The sequence below is a fragment of the Mytilus californianus genome, unplaced genomic scaffold, assembly GCF_021869535.1.
Source record: "Mytilus californianus isolate M0D057914Y unplaced genomic scaffold, xbMytCali1.0.p SCAF_2, whole genome shotgun sequence".
NCBI lineage: Eukaryota > Metazoa > Mollusca > Bivalvia > Mytilida > Mytilidae > Mytilus > Mytilus californianus.
Genome location: NW_026262668.1, coordinates 34,776,421 through 34,795,958, shown reverse-complemented (window position 1 = coordinate 34,795,958; position 19,538 = coordinate 34,776,421). Strand labels below are relative to the sequence as shown.

General features: G+C 31.2%; 1 protein-coding gene across 5 annotated transcripts in view; it reads right to left on the bottom strand.

The window, feature by feature from the left end:
• Positions 1–2,758: 2,758 nt before the first annotated feature.
• The window catches only part of LOC127729746 (proto-oncogene vav-like), a 69,233-nt gene continuing 52,453 nt past the window's right edge, over positions 2,759–19,538 (bottom strand). For 4 of the 5 annotated variants that reach the window (XM_052237617.1, XM_052237615.1, XM_052237619.1 and 1 more), the window contains 7 exons: positions 17,366–17,425; positions 15,710–15,864; positions 14,897–15,019; positions 13,380–13,470; positions 9,726–9,828; positions 8,815–8,969; positions 2,759–8,045 (listed from right to left, as the gene is read on the bottom strand). In XM_052237617.1, coding sequence (XP_052093577.1) covers positions 7,998–8,045; positions 8,815–8,969; positions 9,726–9,828; positions 13,380–13,470; positions 14,897–15,019; positions 15,710–15,864; positions 17,366–17,425 — 735 coding nt within the window. In that variant the 3' untranslated portion in view covers positions 2,759–7,997. Of the gene's footprint in view, positions 8,046–8,814; positions 8,970–9,725; positions 9,829–12,584; positions 12,673–13,379; positions 13,471–14,896; positions 15,020–15,709; positions 15,865–17,365; positions 17,426–19,538 lie in introns of all 5 variants that reach the window. The other variant, XM_052237616.1, reaches the window with a different exon arrangement.

Here is a 19,538-nt window from a genome sequence, read left to right as displayed (position 1 = left end):
TCCCCACATTTGCATATTAAAAAGCATATAAATGATATGGGAGATGAAGATATGCTTCCTTTTGCTCAAATCTTTGCTCAGATATGATAAAACATGGAGCCTGGATGTAACAAGACTGTCACTTTCAACTATATATGTAGACAGTATGATCTAATGCAAAGTTATTTACTTTACTTTTTAAAACCGGCATGAAATTTCAGCCTCAAAAGGCCAATATTTTAACCACTAGCTATCAAACAAAAGAAAATAAAGGTAGTCTGTGAAACAGACAAGGTCAAACAACCAGTAATAAGTGCTTTTGATACAGTTTCAGTGAAATCTGCTAAAAGGACTTCAACTTGTATGTGCATAGAACCTCATTTTTCACTTGCTTCATACTGACCGTTAGACTAGGACCATTAAAGCAGCACATTTTGCACTCTTATTCTGATTTTATCTACTTTTTTTGTATGTTTAGTGTTCAAAAATGAGTTAAACATCTACATTAGATACCACAAACACAAGTAGAAAATCAGAAAAACCTGTGAGAGAGAAAGTAAGCATGCTACTTTTGTAAAAATATTGAAACAACTGAAAAAGTTCAATTTTGGGCATGTAGGCTGAAATGTCACTTTTTTACAAAATTTCTATCAAATAAAAGTGGAAATCATTTATTCTCATGTAGTTTGACAAATTAATACCAATATATCATTCAGGGAAGTTGTCAAAGTACAAATTCAATATTTCCTGAATTTCACCTCTTAGGCCACAGACCACAATTAAATTCTCTATTAGTTCTTTATAACGTTTTGTTTCATTAAAAAAAATGCTCCGGTTCTTTTTGTCAAATATTTTGTGTGTGTAAAGTACAGTACTAGTCCAAACATATATCAAACATTCAGAAATATCGCTCCCCAGCATCTTACAATTTTAGCCAATACACATCCATACCCCTATGGACAAGTCAAGAGATGTTCCGAAAACTGTAAATATCACCTTTTTGCACCTGGCCTAATTACTCTTTCCATATCAAAATCAGTTAAAATACAACATCCAAAAGTTTATTTCACCTCTCTTCTTTCATTTCCATCCAAAAAAATCTAAGAAATGAGTGAGGAAGGGAAAGAAAAAAAATTAAGAAAAAATACACTCTAATTAAAAGGAATTATATTCGTGGACAACGAAAAGCGGGATCATTAATTGTGGTCTTTGGCCTTTTAAGTGATCATATTGTATGGAAAGCCTATCTAACATTATAATGATGTAACCGTGCTATCTTAACTCAATATCATAAACTTTCAACTGTACATCATGTAGTTTTAAGTGATTATATTTTATGGTAAGCTCATCGTGACATTATAATGATATAACATCGTTCTATCTTAGCTCAACATCATAAACTTTCAACTATACGTCGTGTAGTTTTAAGTGATCCTATTGTATGGTAAGCCTATCGTGATATTATTGATATGACATCTTGTTATCTTAGCTTAACATCCTGTACTTTCAACTGTGCTTCATGTAGTTTTATGTCAACATATTGAATGGTAAGCCTATCTTAACATTATAGTGATAAAGCATCGTGCTATCTTAGCTTAACATCATTTACTTTCATCTGTACATTGTATAGTTTAAAGAAGGCATATTTTATGTTAAGCCTTTTGTTTCATTAGAGTGATGAAGCAATGTGCTATCTCAGCTTAATATCATGTACTTTCAACTTTACATCGTATAGTTTTAAATCAACATATTGAATGATAAACCTATGGCTGTGTTTATTAGCAAGAAGGGTGATTGCATTGAAAACATCTTTAGCACTAAATAAAATATGTTATTTGGTTTTATTGTGATTTAACAATTGAATGCTTCTTTTTGTAAATTTATTGGGGTGTAAAAGCATTGACCGAAGTACATTTTGTATGAAGCGTGCAAGCGCTTCATTCTAAAAATGTGTGCAGGGTCAATGCTTTACAACCCTATAAAATTACTAAATGCATACCTGCCAACTTTTCAAAATCTCAATGGGGGATTCTAAGCGCAAGAGGACCTCATGCTCCTCTTAATCATTGCCACAAGTGTTCTTAATTTACTTGTATATTGTTTGATTGAGTTTATATGTGCTTCAATACCCTTTTAACTCATTTGAATTTCAAAATTCAGTTCAACATCTCTCATGGGGGATTTCCCCCATAAATCGGGATAGTTGGCAGGTTTGTAAATGAAGCATTCAATACTTATAATTTCATTTTTTGCTAGGTTATGAAAACACGATTTCTTTTATTTACCTGTGCACTTAATTGTGGAAGCTCATGTCATCATGAATGTTATATTTCATTTTGAAATGAAGGTTAATTTCAGAATGACCTGAGATTGCTGTTTGCCAATCAAAATATCGTATCATAATGAAACATACACGTAATGTAATTATTACCAATTAAATCACAAATATTTTGGTCTTCAGTCATTTTTTTCATTTTCACTGGAATTTCTGGAAAAAGGCGCTATTAATTAAAATTACGTCATTAATCTGCTGTAAAACAAGAAATTGTCAGTTCTTGACATTTCCTAGTTGTTAGACAGAAATTGCAATGTACGAATATTTGATGAACCGGGCAAAAAAAAATAGAAACAGATGATTTCCTTTGAATGGTATATGATTAAGCTCTAAGTTCAATGGGTGCATTAAAAATGAAATTTGATGGTTAATGTCACTCGATTACACACCTTTAAACATTGCCAAGATGATGAAGTACATCTTGTGAAAGTAATTTCAAACAAGTTAGTGGTTTCTTTTTTATTATGCACAAATAGTACATTATATACAAATTAATTCAATACTGTACAACTTTCAATATATTCACATTAAAAAATCATAATTTTTTTTAATAATATGTTATAAGTTATTACTTAAATGTGCTTACAAAAGCTATCATTTGCTTACAACACAAATATTCAATTTGTTAAAAGGCTACTGAAACAAGTCATAAAAAAGTTATCAAATAAATAGTTTACCATCATGCTTTATTCTTCAACAGAAACAATTAACATGGAGTAAGGTAATCATCATAATCAACACCGCCGTTTCTGGAGAATTCAATAATACCAACACAAGATGTGATCGTTTGTGTAGTAAACATTTTTTTTTAAAGAAAATGTTTATTTGGGAACAGATTGACTTATAAGAGAGTTTATTGTACGCCTAGTCGAACTATTAGTACCTAGGTAATTGCTATTGCTTTTGACTTTTTATAGTTTTAATTATTTCAGATAATCTGAATCAACAAACATAATAAATAAAACATGACACCTTCATGTAAGAATATCAAGTAAGGCAAAAGCTTTAAAAAGTATTCTGTAAATCTAACAAGTTAAAAATCACAGACCCAAATTTAATAGACACAAAGTCCTTATGTTAAGGATGTACTAAGGTGAAATTAAGAAAATCTAGAATTTAAAATTGATACTATAAGTCAGAAGAGCATTAGTTAAGGAACAAAATAAGCTAAAAATATTGATAGGTTATGGAGCTCCTTTTCGAAGTATTTGATTTTTTAAAAATGGTGGGAAAAGGCTGACTCAGACTTTTACCTTATATTTGCATTGGTATTATTTGGGTCTCAAATCGAAAGAAAAAAAAATATAGAATCTGCTTAAATTGTGGTAAAAGAACTTTTATGAGCTATTGAAGTCTTATATATGAAAAGAAAAATGGGTGTTATGGGGCAAAATATTTGAAATTGTTTCACATTTTGTCATGTGATGGCATTGTTGGAAGGTTGTATGGTCATGATTATTTGTTTTTCATCATTGTCCTTTGATCTCTGGTGGATAGTTGTCTCATTTGCAAACATACCACATTTCATTATTTTCATAATGCTCCTATCCATCTAAGGTCAGTTTTACCTAAAGTAGATCAAACATTAATTCTTATATTATAAATGTCAAAAAACATAATAGTTATAATTATGATTATATGCCAGGATGACAATAACAATAATCAAAATTAATATTTCTCTTCTTTCAATACTTTTTCTGTTTGAAAATGTAAAATGACTGCATTAATTAATCAATATTTTTTTGGTTTGTAGTCGAATAGTAGTTCTAATGCAACATTTCTGTTGACAGATTTTGATGAACAAATTTCATGACCTTAATTTTCTTAATTGACATTTCCGAGATTCTACATCTGGTTGCAATAAATTATGGAGATGTTGCAACAATGCAAGTATCTTTATATATATATTTATTGACAACTTCAGTTTTGATTCTGTTTTTTTTTTGTAACAAAACTAATTTATGACTTGTAAAATTCACCCTAAAAATCACAGCATTAATTTGGCAAAATGGAATATATACATTAAATTTTGTTTGTAATCTTCAAATGTAATTTGTACTCCATATCAACTGGCAGAAAATTTGAGATGATTGAAGCTCATATGGCTTGTTTCACATATTTTTAGAATACAAAATTCTATAAGTAAAATAATTTAATTTCAGCTACCAGGTAAGCAAAATTAATTGAAAAATTATTTTCTGAAAAAGGTGCGTTTTATATACTAGCTATATGGAAAGACAATATCGTAGTTACAAACAGAAGCGACAACACTTTTTACTTTAAACAGAAATTTATATTTTCTTAAACATGCAGAGCCATTGTGCTCGGTTTTTCTAAATGAGCAAAGCTAACGCACATCACTACTTATGATTTCTCTTGAAAAATATATGGTGTTCTATTTTTAAGGGACTCTCTGGAAATTACTGGCTCTGCAGGAATCTGTAAAAGTCGAAAAGGTAACCTTAACAATTTGTAAAAACAATAAGGCTATAAAATTGGTTTTCTGTTCTGGGTTTCTATTGTTCTGTAAGGAAAATTAGCATTCAAAGTTAAGCTGAACCAAGTAGGTAATCACTTATGCAATAATATACTAAATATAATCATCATGATTTTTCACTACAACTTCAGTTAATGAAGATTTATTTATTTTCGTGAGTACAAATTTACGTTGATAAACTAAAGGAAAAATTGTATTTTCATGGTTATTTGATCTTGTGGTTTTACAAAAGTCTGTATAGAAGCCCATAGAAAATTTGTACTGGTTGAACATTTAAATAAGTGCTTAAATCTGTACCCTTGAAGTCCACAAAAACTGGTACCCAACGAATAATATGAATCCACAGCATTGTAACTTGACACAGAACATCAACCCTCACAGAATGTATTTATAACTGATTCATGCACTTCAACAAAGACCAATAACTGCAAGTTTTATCTATTACCTTCGTGTATACAAAACACATAGATACATAAAAATATATGGTCTTATATAATACCTTAATTCAAGACTATATATCAATTGTTTAAGATAGTTATCAGTATATTTGTGAATAACTCTATATAGATTTAAATTGGTGTAACATTACATTTAAGTAAAATAAAATCTGAAAACCAAAAAGGGAAGAAAAAGTGGAAAAACAATGCAAAAATTAAAAAAACAGTTTTCCAATGTCTCCCACCGTCTGGCGATGCACATATTTTGTGTCCAAGGGCAATAACTCAAATCTTTTTTTAACTTTTCCATAAATATTCTACATGAAATGCAGACAATTTCCAAGGGGCATAATTCCTGTAAAAATTGCTGCTGATTATTGAACTCTTCCAAGACCTTGCTGAAATAAACCATTGATGTAAATTTCAATTCAAGAGATGTAAGTGTGATAGTGCTTACAATACAATGTTTGATATAAATAACATTTCAATGGGACATAATTCCTGTAAAAAAACTTGATCTACACTGATTTTTGAAATCATCAAGATATTATTTAAATAAACCTTTGATATAAATTTTATGAAAATCTGACTAGAAATGTAGGCATGAGAGCTTACAATGTAATTTCCTATATAATGTCCTTTTCCAAGGAATATAACTCCACTAAAAATAACTGATACACGCTGATTTTTAACTTTGTTCAAGACATTTCTGATATAAGCCTTAAATATAACCTTCATAACAATCCTACAAGAAATGTGGTCTTGAGGGGCTTACAATCAATTTTTCATATAATCTATATTTCCAAGGGTCATAACTCCTTTAAAAATAGTTGATTGGCACTGATTTTTAAACTCATTCGAGACATTGAAGATATAAATCTTTGATAATGATTTCATAAAAATGTGGCAAGAATTTTTTGGTCGAATGGGCTTACAAGACTGGACGGAAAGACCGTTGCCGTCTGGTATTTTTATGTCCCCTGCACTGCATTGCACGGTGGACAATAAGGACAAAGTAACAAATTTTATCATTATGACAATCAATTTAACCTTACAAACATTATTTATGAAAGCCTGTCTAAGAGAGCTACTAAGAACATTTCAAGACCGTTTAAAAAAAAAAGTAGTAGATAAAGTAATAAAAAAAAATTGCATATCACTTACAATATGAATAATTTGTTTGACAACATAAAACTGGTAAGGTTAACAATAACCAATGTACATCATAAAATTATTTAAAAAAATTATTGTGAGTCCATCTTCATCCATTCAGGCAAAAAAAAAACGATAAAATTTTACATATTTTCCATTAAATCAATATTGTAATATTTGTATATGTATATATATAAATTAATGATTAATCATAAATAAACATGAAATTAACTGAACATTTTTCTTTTATAATACTGATTCTTAATCTTAAATTAATGAGAGTGTACATATATTAACATTATATAAATATAATACACATTTCACAAGTTTTTGTCAGGTTTAATCTGATGTTTATAGGTTATACTATAGAATACGGCGAGTAGCATGTTAGCATTCCAACTTATGCCAAAGGTAGCAAGTATTAAATATAAAGATTAAACAGGAAGTCTACTGGTTTGCAGTTTCCTTTTTACTGAAGAAAAGGTGAACAGTAAAACAAAGACAAAGAGTAGAGGTTACTCAAATGCTGCCCCCTAGTGATAGTTGGAAAGCCCATTTCAAAGCATAAGATAAATGCTAAATGAGATACTTGATCAAATAATATGCAATCCAAAACTTGACAAACAAATCAAGAAACTTCATTCCAAAGTTAGGAGCAATATTCTTACAATATATATTCTATACATAAAAGATATTAAATAGTTCCATTTATTGTAATAATTTCTGTATTGCTGTAAACAGACATTGCCACTTAAATAATTATATGAGGCAGGTATATGGGCAAATTTCATTGTAATCATTTTAACATTTTCTGACAATGATATTTTTGGTAATGAAACTAAAAGGGGGAGCTACGATGCCCCTTTAAGTATGATTTTGAGATCCTATAAAAATTATCTTAATTTGACTTTCAAATTAATATGATAAAATAGTCAGTTAAGAAAAGTACACTATGGTGTGACTTTGTCATTAAAAACATATTACCATTGGCATATTTTATAACTAACATAAGAGGTTGAAATGTGTTAATTTCTGGTTCTATATTTTTAAGAACAAATTAAACAGAGTCGGACATATTTTTCATACACATGCTTATTCTTTTTTTAAAGAATCAAGACAGAAGATGCAGGAATATACAAAGAAAAAAATGTGGCCTTTATTATAATACTTTTATGTGCTTGTATATCAAAATTAATAATAATCACATATATTCTTTATCTTCCATCTCGATAGCACTGTTTACCACTTAAGGGTTATTTCACCTAAATTCACTAACATTTTCTATTAAAAATAATGTGGTCAAGACATTTCTTGTTGTCAGCTTGATTAGATTGGATTTGACAAAGGTGAGCGTTCTTTCTTCAAATAAATTTAAACAAAACAACCCAAGCATAATTATACCAGCAGTTATTTCTGTCCTTATGTTAATGTTATTTGCTTGTAATAAAAACTGGTACTCAAGCATTCAGCTTTGCAGTACAATCACAGATATTCAGTCATGCATGACACAGTTGTCTTCCCATTTTATGGAGGAACAGCACTGTCTCTATGTCACACCTGATTGACTTTTTTGTTTGGAATGACCTTTTAGCACTTATTATTCTTCATCATCTTCCCTTACATATGCTAAGGGGAAGTAACCAACCTGTAAAATTAAAATATATTGAAGTTTTAATTAAATTAACGAAGAATTTTCTCTTAATGGTTAACCTTAGATATGCATGGTTTGTTGTTCTGCATTTCTAGTGTAAAAGCATGACAGAAAATTGATGGTAAAATCCATGTTTATCTCCACTAATTTACATCTTAATGAAATACATTTAAAAGCACAAAACTGCCAACACAGATTTATCAAATATTAAGTACTCGACAACAGTTAAGTCCACCTTCATACTGAGTTCACTTATAAGTATTTCAGAGTGAATCACCCACAATCACTGACATTCACAATGAAAAATCACTAAAAAATAACTTCCAATAGTGTTTATTAACCGTATTGATGTCATAGTTTATTTGATGTAAAGGCCAAGTATTAAGGTGATTATCCCTTTTTTTAATGTAAATTCCAATACAGCTTTGATTGCATTTCCATTAAGTAAACCGTTACAGTGTTTTTGATACATTGTGTATTGGTGAATTTAAACTTAAGCATATCTGCATTGCTTCTCTTCTCTCAATTTAAATTTGCTGCTTTACACATTATCCACTATAATTTTTGTGCTTTGGTGTGTTATGTACATGTTTTTGTATTATCTATACATTGTTTACATGTATGTGTGTCTGTTAAAGCTGTACACAGCCTAAGTTGCTGAGTTGTATGTGCTACCACTTAAATAAATCATTTATCTTTATGCTTTATGCTGATGCTTATTCAAATTTCATATTCTGAAATCTGACTGCACCTATAGTTTTACCTTGCCAGTAGTACAGTGCTCTCCCTTCCACCAGCCTTTATCACTTCCTGTTTTACTGAGTATTGCAACACGATCTCCTCGACATAAAGATAATTGTGATGTAGCATTTGCAGCATAATCATACACAGCAACTGCATAGCCAAGAATTCTGGATGCTATAATTGAGAATTATATTTGTATAGTCAACTATACTGTAGTTTCTTGTAAGCTAAATACACAAAATGAAAAATATGCTTGAGTGTAAATTAACTTTCATTCCATTATAACTTGATGATGATAGGCTGTCCAGCAGCAAATTAAATTTATATTCAGGAAAAAACATGTTAAAGCGAAATGAATATTAATAGAAATAAGAAGATGTGGTATGAGTGCCAATGAGACAACTCTCCATCCAAGTCACAATGTGTAAAAAGTAAACAATTATAGGTCAAAGTACGGTTTTCAACATGGAGCCTTGGCTCACACTGAACAGCAAGCTATAAAGGGCCCTAAACCCTGTTTTAACTAGACATGCTGAACTGGATTTTTAACGTACTAGTTCACAATGTAACAGTCCGCAGGAAGACAGGTCACCCCACTCTAACTTGCTTTGAGGGGAAGTAGCATATACATGTACCAATTTTTACATCTTTGGTTTGAATTAGCCAGGGATAGGACAGACAACCTACTGCACTTGAGGCAAGTGTTCTAACATGTACTATGGACCAATATGATTGAGGTTAATTGACTTAATTCCTCCTTGTCAACCAGGCATGCACACCTTACAAAAAAGATGCATAGCTGTTGTTAGACCTCTTTCTGAGGAGTGTCTGTTCATGCAAATGGTACTCAAATTTCTGTTTACAGACAACCATATTCTCAACTCTGATCAAAAGTTTTCTTTTGTCCAATAAATGTTTTACTGTACTTACTTGCACCAAACCCAGCCTGACTTTTGATAGGATACAATAATGTTGTTTTGACACCAGGGAAACATTCTTTTAAACTGTTCTGTTGATAAAATTCTACTAATTCCTATAAGTATAATATAGACTTGTTTATAGTATGGTAAATGCTTTTGACAATTTGACAATGTTAATTTTTGTGGTGGTGTTAGCAGTACATGTGTTAAATTTGACTCACCACGTCACCATAAACCTAAATATTTAACTTTAAAAAGAAATACATTAAAGCATGCATGCATAATTCAGTAAATATTAAATAGAATTAAAGTACATTTGTGAGCACGCTCACATACCCCACGCCCCACATTGTCACTGGGAAAACAAAATCTCATCAGATTTCTAAGTTCAAAGACTCATATCTCCTAAAAAAGTCAACTGATAAAATTTTCTTGTGGATATGCACTTCTACATATTATGTCCTCATTAACTACAAAGTTTCTTGAAATTCTGTTGTGTGGTTTCAGAGGAGTTGCAATGACAAAGTATTGCAGTAGTATATTTTGACAAAATTCTAAGTTCAAATGGCATAACTCATAGAAGAAAAATTGAATCATAACTTCCTGTCGATATGCACATCTACATAGAATGACCTTATTATCTACAAAGTTTCATGAAATTCTGTTGTGTGGTTTCAAAAGAGTTGTGATGACAAGAACAGGACTGACAGACTGACTGACAGACTGACAGACAGTCCGACGGGTCAAACACATTATACTATAAACAACTTCCTTGCATGGGGTATAATTATTGATCTAGCAGTCACATTTACTCCTGTCTGCAGCGTAAATACTGAATCATAAATGACCACTGTCATAGTACAACATGACCTGTATAGTATGGTCCATTACAGTGTGTTTCGATAAGATTCTGTCAAGTGGAACATTAACTATCGCCCATAAACCAAAATAAATTTAAGAAGCACCATGTGCACATTAGCAAAATTTGTGATTTTTATGGATTTGTAGTAGAAGAAACAATTGTAACTCTGCTAAAAAAAAAAAAGAAAGATATGCATCACTCTATAAATCCCTCACTGAGGCAGGGGTATAAAAACAGGTTTCCTGATTCATATGCATTGTTTACAATATAACATAGCTTTCCATTTTAAATCAATATGAATAATGTGAAAATTGAAAAAGAAATTGGATTGTTTTTTTGTATGTTTGGTTTTTGTTGAACTAAATTCCCATTTGGCCAATACAGATCCAAAACCTCCAAAGATTTACACATAACTGCAAACATGTACCTGATTAAAGATATTCTAGAATTTGGTAATTTGAAAATCTAAAACAAAATATCTGCCAAAAACCACTTATTAAATTCAAGAAAAAAATGCATTGACAAGACCTTTACCAATATCAAAGCTTTCGCTTTCTTCTCCAATGAAAAGTGGTTCCAAGAAGGGCATACAATTCATTTTCAACAACTGCAGAGATATTCACCCAAACAATCTTCTGTTTTATACTAATTTAAGCCCCCCCCCCCCAAAAAAAAAAAACAAAACAAAAAAACACAATCTTCATATCATATGAATGTGGCTGCTGTCCACCAATATTAACAACTACTTCTTAGTCTACTTAATTTAAAGGTTATCATAACTACTGTGTGGTTTAAACATTAGAGCATTTAAGAAAAACTTTCAAGAATGCCAGAACTGTTTTGTTTAAGACATTTAATTTAATAAACTGTTAACACATAGATATGTCTCGTTTTTTTGTTATTTTGATAGTAAAATGCAAATGTTGAAATTAAAATAGCAATAATTTAACAAGTAAGTTATGCAAAATATTCAAAGTCAATGGACCATGACTGAAGGTACAGGGCCAATTAATCTCCATGAAAATGAGATGTGCCAATGCTAATACAACTGCATACAAAAAATCATTGACCTTACACTAGTGATTCCCCATAAACTGACCTAATCAAAAACTTATACATGTAAACTAAGCAAAAATTTTCAAAGTCAACAGACCATGACTAAGGGGTCGAGGCAAAATAATCTCAATGGAAATGAGATGTGCCAATGCTAATACAACTGCATATCCAATATCATGGACCTACCAACAGTGGTTCCACATAAACTGACCTAATCACAAACTAATACATTGTTGACACTGCCACCGACGTCGGAAACAGCATACCTATTTCTCACTTCTTGACTCCGTCAGGGCAAGACAAAAACTGTCTATTTTCAAAAATATAACCTAATTCAGTACCAATTTTAATCTGCTACATTTTTGTCCATATTTTTGAATATAGCAAGTGCATTATGCAACATCACACAATAAGTACAATACTTTTAACAAGGTTTTTATTTTACATCATACTGACTTATCACCGATATAACCTTATTTAATTGAATCAAGTATCAAAATTTGGTTTAAATCCAAATTAAGGTTTTGAGTAATCGTCAAAAGAATCCTTTTTCTGCCCTAATTTTTGTCTTTTTTCAGTATCTGTGACCTTGACCCAAAATTATTTTGCTGGATTTGGTTCTTATCTTAAGGTTCCAGAGATACCATCTAGAAACCTTTACTCTTTACTGATTTGGGTCTGTGTCAAGTATCTGTGACCTTGACCTTCAACATATTGACTTACTGTGACCTTGACCTTAATCAATAGTGATCTTCCTTTCATATGTGACCATATATTCAAGTTTAGTAAACCATGAATTTAACCTCTCAAATTCTCATTTATTCAATCTCATGTGGATTTATTTTTCTTTCATATATCTATTTGCTTGTAATATTTCAGAATATTAACAGCTAAATTACAGTTGTATAAATTCTCAATATCAGACAGCAGAACTTCTGTAAGTTTACTTACAATGACTGAGGTAAATCTCTTTTCGCTAGACAGGAAGTAAAACCCTGGTTCTTGATGAACTTTCATGTGTTTAAAATTAAAATCCATTCTACAAGATATATACTCTCTAAACTCACAAATCATCATAATAATCTGTAATATTTTAATTGAAAATGAAAGCAACCTTCATTCTGGCTTCTAGTAATGAAAATTGCTTATGTAATGCATGGGGCCAACAAAATATAAATTCAGAAATTAATGTGTTATTTTCGGGAATGTGAAAAATGCAACTTATTGAGTATGGCATACATCAAAATTATTTTTTCTATTTCTAGTGATAATATTCAATTATAATATATAGGAATCACTTTTATCAATTTTATTTAAATTACTGTCAATTAATCAAGATTTGCAATAACAAATGCACACATTAATATCTGAATTTACAGTAATTGCTTATGACAGCTATATATGTGGCACCAAGGACAAAAATGCAAAGTACTAAAAACCCCAAACTGTACTTTAACAAAGAATGTTAAAATCATTCATAAGGCAAAAGGTTGGCAGTTAGAAGAAAGCTTTCAGAATAGTATTTCAGAGCAGAGTGACCATAAAAGTGTCAAAATATCATAGTAGCAGTTTATAGAGTTTTTGCAATTAATTTTGAAGGAGAAAACTTCAATAATTTTAGAATAAAAAAAAACCAAACATGCCTCATTTTATTAAGAAGCCAAACACAAAAGTTCAGATGCATCTTTTCGAAGTAAATGCCAACCTTTGACCTCAGGTGTGAAAGACCTTAGAACTGGTACTTACAGGAACTGTTTGGAAATATTTGGTATCACCTAAATAGTAATAGTTTTCAGCACTTTTTTCTACACGGATATGCCGCACCTGGTTTTCATATCTAGAAAGAAAAGTTAATAAGACTCCAGTTACAGATTATTCAGGTCATGCAATACAGAAGATAAACATTCAAAGGTTAAAAAGTAAGTCACAGTAAAAAGGTCAAAAAGTAATTGAAGAATTTACAAACAGAATGTAGAATAAAAAAAAAATTATTATTTAATCGAAGTTTTGTTTTACCGGTACATTGTCTCTCCAATCTATGAAATTCCACATTTTGAGAAAATAGTATGATGCCAATTTTCATGATTTAAGAAAAAATCTTCATTTCATTGTAAGTTATGATTCTAGGCTTTAAACTTGGCACTTAATTCACCAATGGATAAATTGTACCATGCTTAGTATAGATTTTTTGTAGATTTAATCAACCACGTAAAGCATGCCTTGACCATCCCTAATGGACGATAAATTGTTTTCAAAATTTTATTTTGACTGATAGGTCACCCCCTTTCTGAAAATCCTGGATACACCCCCCCCAGTAAATTCTTGAAAATTGTTACTCAATAAAATAAAATGCAGCACTCTTCGAAAAAATATTTGAAAGTTTATTTGATTACATTAATCACATTTACTTGCCCTTCTTTCGCAACTTGTTTCTAGAGTAAAATTGGACAGGATACTAATGTCCATAAATGACCTACAGCTATTCAATTAAACTTTACAACACTCAATAGAACATCTGTAAACTAATTACAGAGAATAGATATACATGTAGTCTAGTGAAATAAGAATTTAGCACAAAACTTGCAAATTCATAGATAAAATATGAAGTTGTACAATATGCTGTCAGTACATTACAGTGTTGTTAGCTATTTAGGTGAGAATAAGTAAAAACATGCACCTTTTTTATATATAGTTTGTTCCCCCAAAATTTGATTTAACATTTTAAGTATCACCTAATTCTTCAATTTAAAGATTGAATCTGTTTATAATTATGTTGCATTGCTGTGGTTTTCATAACATAGAGATTTTTTTTTCTACTTTCAGAAATATACGTGATTGTCAGTCTCATACCTCTCTCCACATTTCTACGAATAAAGTGTTGAATGATTTATCATCATAACTCTATATGAGGGTCTGGATGGGGGTCCTTCATTTCTCTATTCTTTATATTTTTGGCCATTATTCTCTATTCTTTGTAATTTACCACCCCCTTTTTCTCTATTCTTTATTTTTTGCCCTTTTTTTCTCTATTCTTTATTTTTTGCCCTATTTTTCTCTATTCTTTATTTTTTGCCCTATTTTTCTCTATTCTTTATTTTTTTGTCCATATTTCTCTAGATTTGGCCCATTATTCTCTATTTTGAAAACCCAAACCAGACCCTCCTGTATTTTTTTATTTTTCTAGAAAAAAATCCTACAATTATCTTCAATTCTTCAGTCTTGTAAATACCTAAAAGCAAGTGAAAACAAAGAAGTCTACTTACTTTAAACTAAGTGAGAGTTCTCCTCGCCGTCCTGGATTTTCACTAACACGAATTAAAAAGGTACCATTTGGCAAGGAAGTTAATCTTCTTACTGCTGTATCCCTGTCCATGGGACCAACAAACCTGATTTAAGAGAAAAGCATCTTTTTTTATTTGGTCCTCAATATTGCATCAATTATTTCAACATGACGAGTCTTTTAATGCATAAAGTAAAAGCACAATTTTTGTCAAGCTTTTCTAAAAGAGTGTTGACATTTACACTCAAATAGGCCAAAAATTGAAATTTTAGTGAAATTTGACAACATCTGATTTCAACAACATTTAGGTACAAGAGTGCAGTACTTGACAAACTAGATATGCAAATAAGACAGTTGATAAGTTATAACTATTATATTTAGTTTAAAGATAAATTTCAATGGAAACGCAACATTTTCAATGAATGTGGTGGTAAATTAAAATTTATGCTAATTTTGTTGTGTTTCTATTGGCATTCTATAAATATCAACCTGTAACAGCAATGAAATAAAATTGAGAATGGAAATGGGGAATGTGTCAAAGAGACAACAACCCGACCATAGAACAGACAACAGCAGAAGGTCACCAACAGGTCTTCAATGCAGTGAGAAATTCCCGCACCCGGAGGCGTCCTTCAGCTGGCCCCTAAACAAATATATATACTAGTTCAGTGATAATGAACGCCATACTAAACTCTTAATTGTACACAAGAAACTAAAATTAAAAATAATACAATATGTTTTTAGTCTTTATCAATATTAAAATAAAAATTCACCACAGCAACTTAAACATACATACCATTTATACACATTTAAATGACTGGACATTTCATTATCATTAGGGACATTCACATAACCAACAAGAGGCGAGTGTGGGCGAGGTGCAGGTGTCACACCATTCGGTGTTGATGGATACCGAATTTTCACATCGACATAGGATTCTTTGCGTATAATCTAGTCACAAAACAAAGAAAAGCAGCATTAGGTCATACACAAGTTGATTAATTCAAATTGAGGCTTATCAATGCTGAAATTCCAAGAGTCATACATATATAATAGCAATCAAGTTCAAAACTTCAAAACCTCATGCAGAAAAAATAAATAAAATCATATTAAAATTTCTTTTCAAAAATCATTTGCAAATCAATCCTGCACATTCTCACACACTATATCACATAAGTCACACAGAAATTAGATCATACAGTTTTAAACAGGGCTACCTTAGAACATAATACTTAAACATATATGTTTTTAACATATCTGTAATTAGGTAAATTTTTATTTTTATCCATGGGTAAATTTGAAATATTTTCTTTCTACAATTATCAGACCATTCATCAAAAATGCCATGACTAGCCTCTTCTTTGCAATGAGGCGGCATTCATCTGAGATATAGTCATGAGTGTTGATCTTTGATATTAATATAGATTTTTCAATCTTGATTCCTTTATTTAAACTTTTTGCTGACCAAAGACTTTTTTATTTTTATCCTGATGCAAATTTGAAATATTTTCTTTCTACAATTATCAGACCATTCACCAAACATGCCATAACTAGCCTCTTCTATGCAGTGAGGGCCAGTTGTCTGAAATATTGTCATGAGTGTTTATCTTTGATATTAATATAGATTTTTAAATCTTGATTCATTCATTTAAACTTTTTGCTGACCAAAGACTTTTTAATTTTTTAATTTCGACTGAATAAAGACCATTTTTTCAAATCAGATATATTTCAATTAACATTTTATCACTTTATAGTACAAGTAACGCTGTTCTCAGTAACATAGACCTTATTGCTATTAGGGAATCTGCAACATTTGAAGTATTGACATCATGCAACAATCACTTTTCTTTTGTGGCATCAAGGAAATTTTCTAGTGTGATGTCAAAATTTTACGAGAATGGCTGTGTTGTCCAGTAATGATTTACTATGAAGACCATATGATCTTTAGCTGCTGTGACTTTTGGGAAAACTATTGCATGCAGACATACCAAATGCATCTAAAGAGTTTCTGACATTTTTCTAAAGTTTTCAGTATCTCTCTTGGGATAATCCTTAATCTCAGCTGAAGAAAAATTTAATTGAAGAACTTTATCCATGTGATTACATCAAGACAAGGACTCTTGATCAACTTCATAAAGAATCTGTACTGCAGAAGTTCCTTGTTATGTAATCAAAGACTTTATCAATGTGATCACGTCAAATGTTTTTAATTCAGTCTACATAATTTCTATATTGATCTATACCAAGCATGGGTAGTGCTACTATCATTGATTGCATGTGTTCATATATAATTGATTGCTTTTATATTAATTGGTTACACACATTTTGTCTTTCTGAGGTTAGGTATAATTTCGTTAATCACTTCTTCTCCATATATCAAAATAAAAAAAGTTTTGATCCTTCATAAAAAATTCCTAGCTTTATACGTTTAAATTAGAGACTGTCTTCTTACCTTATGTTCTTCTTTGACTAAATGTTGAGGAAACCAACCATCATCACCACACATAGACCCCTGTAAAAAAGTATATAAAAAAACTCAAAATGCAAATATACTAATTAAGTCATGACAAGGAATGAGCTGTCAAATTGACAGCAAACAGTGTTTCTGTATTTTGAAGGGCACTTGACCTGCAACATACCATGACTATTTTCTAATCAATAAAGGGCAATAACTCCTGAACAGCAAAAATAAATAAATGGGGAATGTGTCCATGGGACACAGATATGGACACAGATGATGCCCCAGCTTGCATATAACTTTATAAAGGGACATAACTCCAGAACGGTAGAAGTGACGCAAAATTTGTAATTGATCTGAGTTTTGTGGTAATAAGCATTGTGTTTGAGTTTCAAAACATTTGGTTGAGGCAAACTTAAGCTAGAGAACGGAAACGAAAAATTCAGCAATTTTTCCATTTGAAAAGGGGCATAACTCTTGAACGGTAAAAGAGACACCAACAAAATTCATACTTGATCTGTGTTTTGTGGTAATTAAAGAACCTTTGTGAGCACGCTCACATATCCCACATTATCACTGGACAAACAAAATCTCACCAGATTCCTAAGTTCAAAGACTCATTACTCTACAAAAGTCAACTGATAAAAATTTTCTTGTGGATATGCACATTAACATTTTATGTCCTCATTAACTACAAAGTTTCATGAAATTCTGTTGTGTGGTTTCAGATGAGTTGCGATGAAAAACTGTTGCAGTAGTATATTTAGGTCAAAATTCTAAGTTTAAAGGGGCCGATCTCCTAGAAAAAAATTGAATCATAATTTCCTGTCGATATGCACATCTACATAGTATGTCCTATTATCTACAAAGTTTCATGAAATTCTGTTGTGTGGTTTCAGAGGAGTTGTGATGACAAACTGTGCAGTAGTATATTGAGGCCAATAAGTGCAAAGGGGCATAACTACTAGACAAACAAGAGTGCACACGCTGAAATGTCTCGCCTTCTTTACTAATCATTGACATTATGTTGATAGTCCTAAATATAAAGCTTTATTACAACTGTCACATAAACTTAACATTAACCAAGAAAACTAAACATTGACCAATGAACCATGAAAATGAGGTCAAGGTCAGATGAACCATGCCAGGCAGACATGTACAGTTTAACAATTCTTCCATATAACAGATATAGTTGACCTATTGCTTATAGTTTAAGAAAAACAGACCAAAACACAAAAACTTAACACTGAGCAATGAACCGTGAAAATGAGGTCAAGGTCATATAAAACCTGCGCGACTGACATATAGATCATAAAATATTTCCATACACCAAATATAGTTGACCTATTGCATATAGTATTAGAAAAAAAGGCCAAAACTCAAAAACTTAACTTTGACCACTGAACCATGAAAACGAGGTCAAGGTCAGATGACACCTGCCAGCTAGACATGTACACCTTACAATCATTCCATACACCAAATATAGTAGACCTATTGCATACAGTATAAGAAAAACAGACCAAAAAACAAAAACTTAACTATAACCACTGAACAATGAAAATGAGGTCAAGGTCAAATGACACCTGCCAGTTGCATGTACACCTTACAGTCCTTCCATACACCGAATATACTAGACCTATTGCTTATAGTATCTGAGATATGGACTTGACCACCAAAACTTAACCTTGTTCACTGATCCATGAAATGAGGTCGAAGTCAAGTGAAAACTGTCTGACGGGCATGAGAACCTTGCAAGGTACGCACATACCAAATATATTTATCCTACTACTTATAATAAGAGAGAATTTAACATTACAAAAAATGTTAACTTTTTTTTCAAGTAGTCACTGAACCATGAAAATGAGGTCAAGGACATTGGACATGTGACTGACGGAAACTTCGTAACATGAGGCATCCATATACAAAGTATGAAGCATCCAGGTCTTCCACCTTCTAAAATATAAAGCTTTTAAGAAGTTAGCTAACGCCGCCGCCGGATCACTATCCCTATTTCGAGCTTTCTGTGACAAAAGTCGCAGGCTCGACAAAAATTGAATCATAATTTCCTGTCGATTTGCACATCTACATAGTACGTCCTTATTATCTACAAAGTTTCATGAAATTTTGTTGTGTGGTTTCAGAGGAGTTGCGATGACAAACTGTGCAG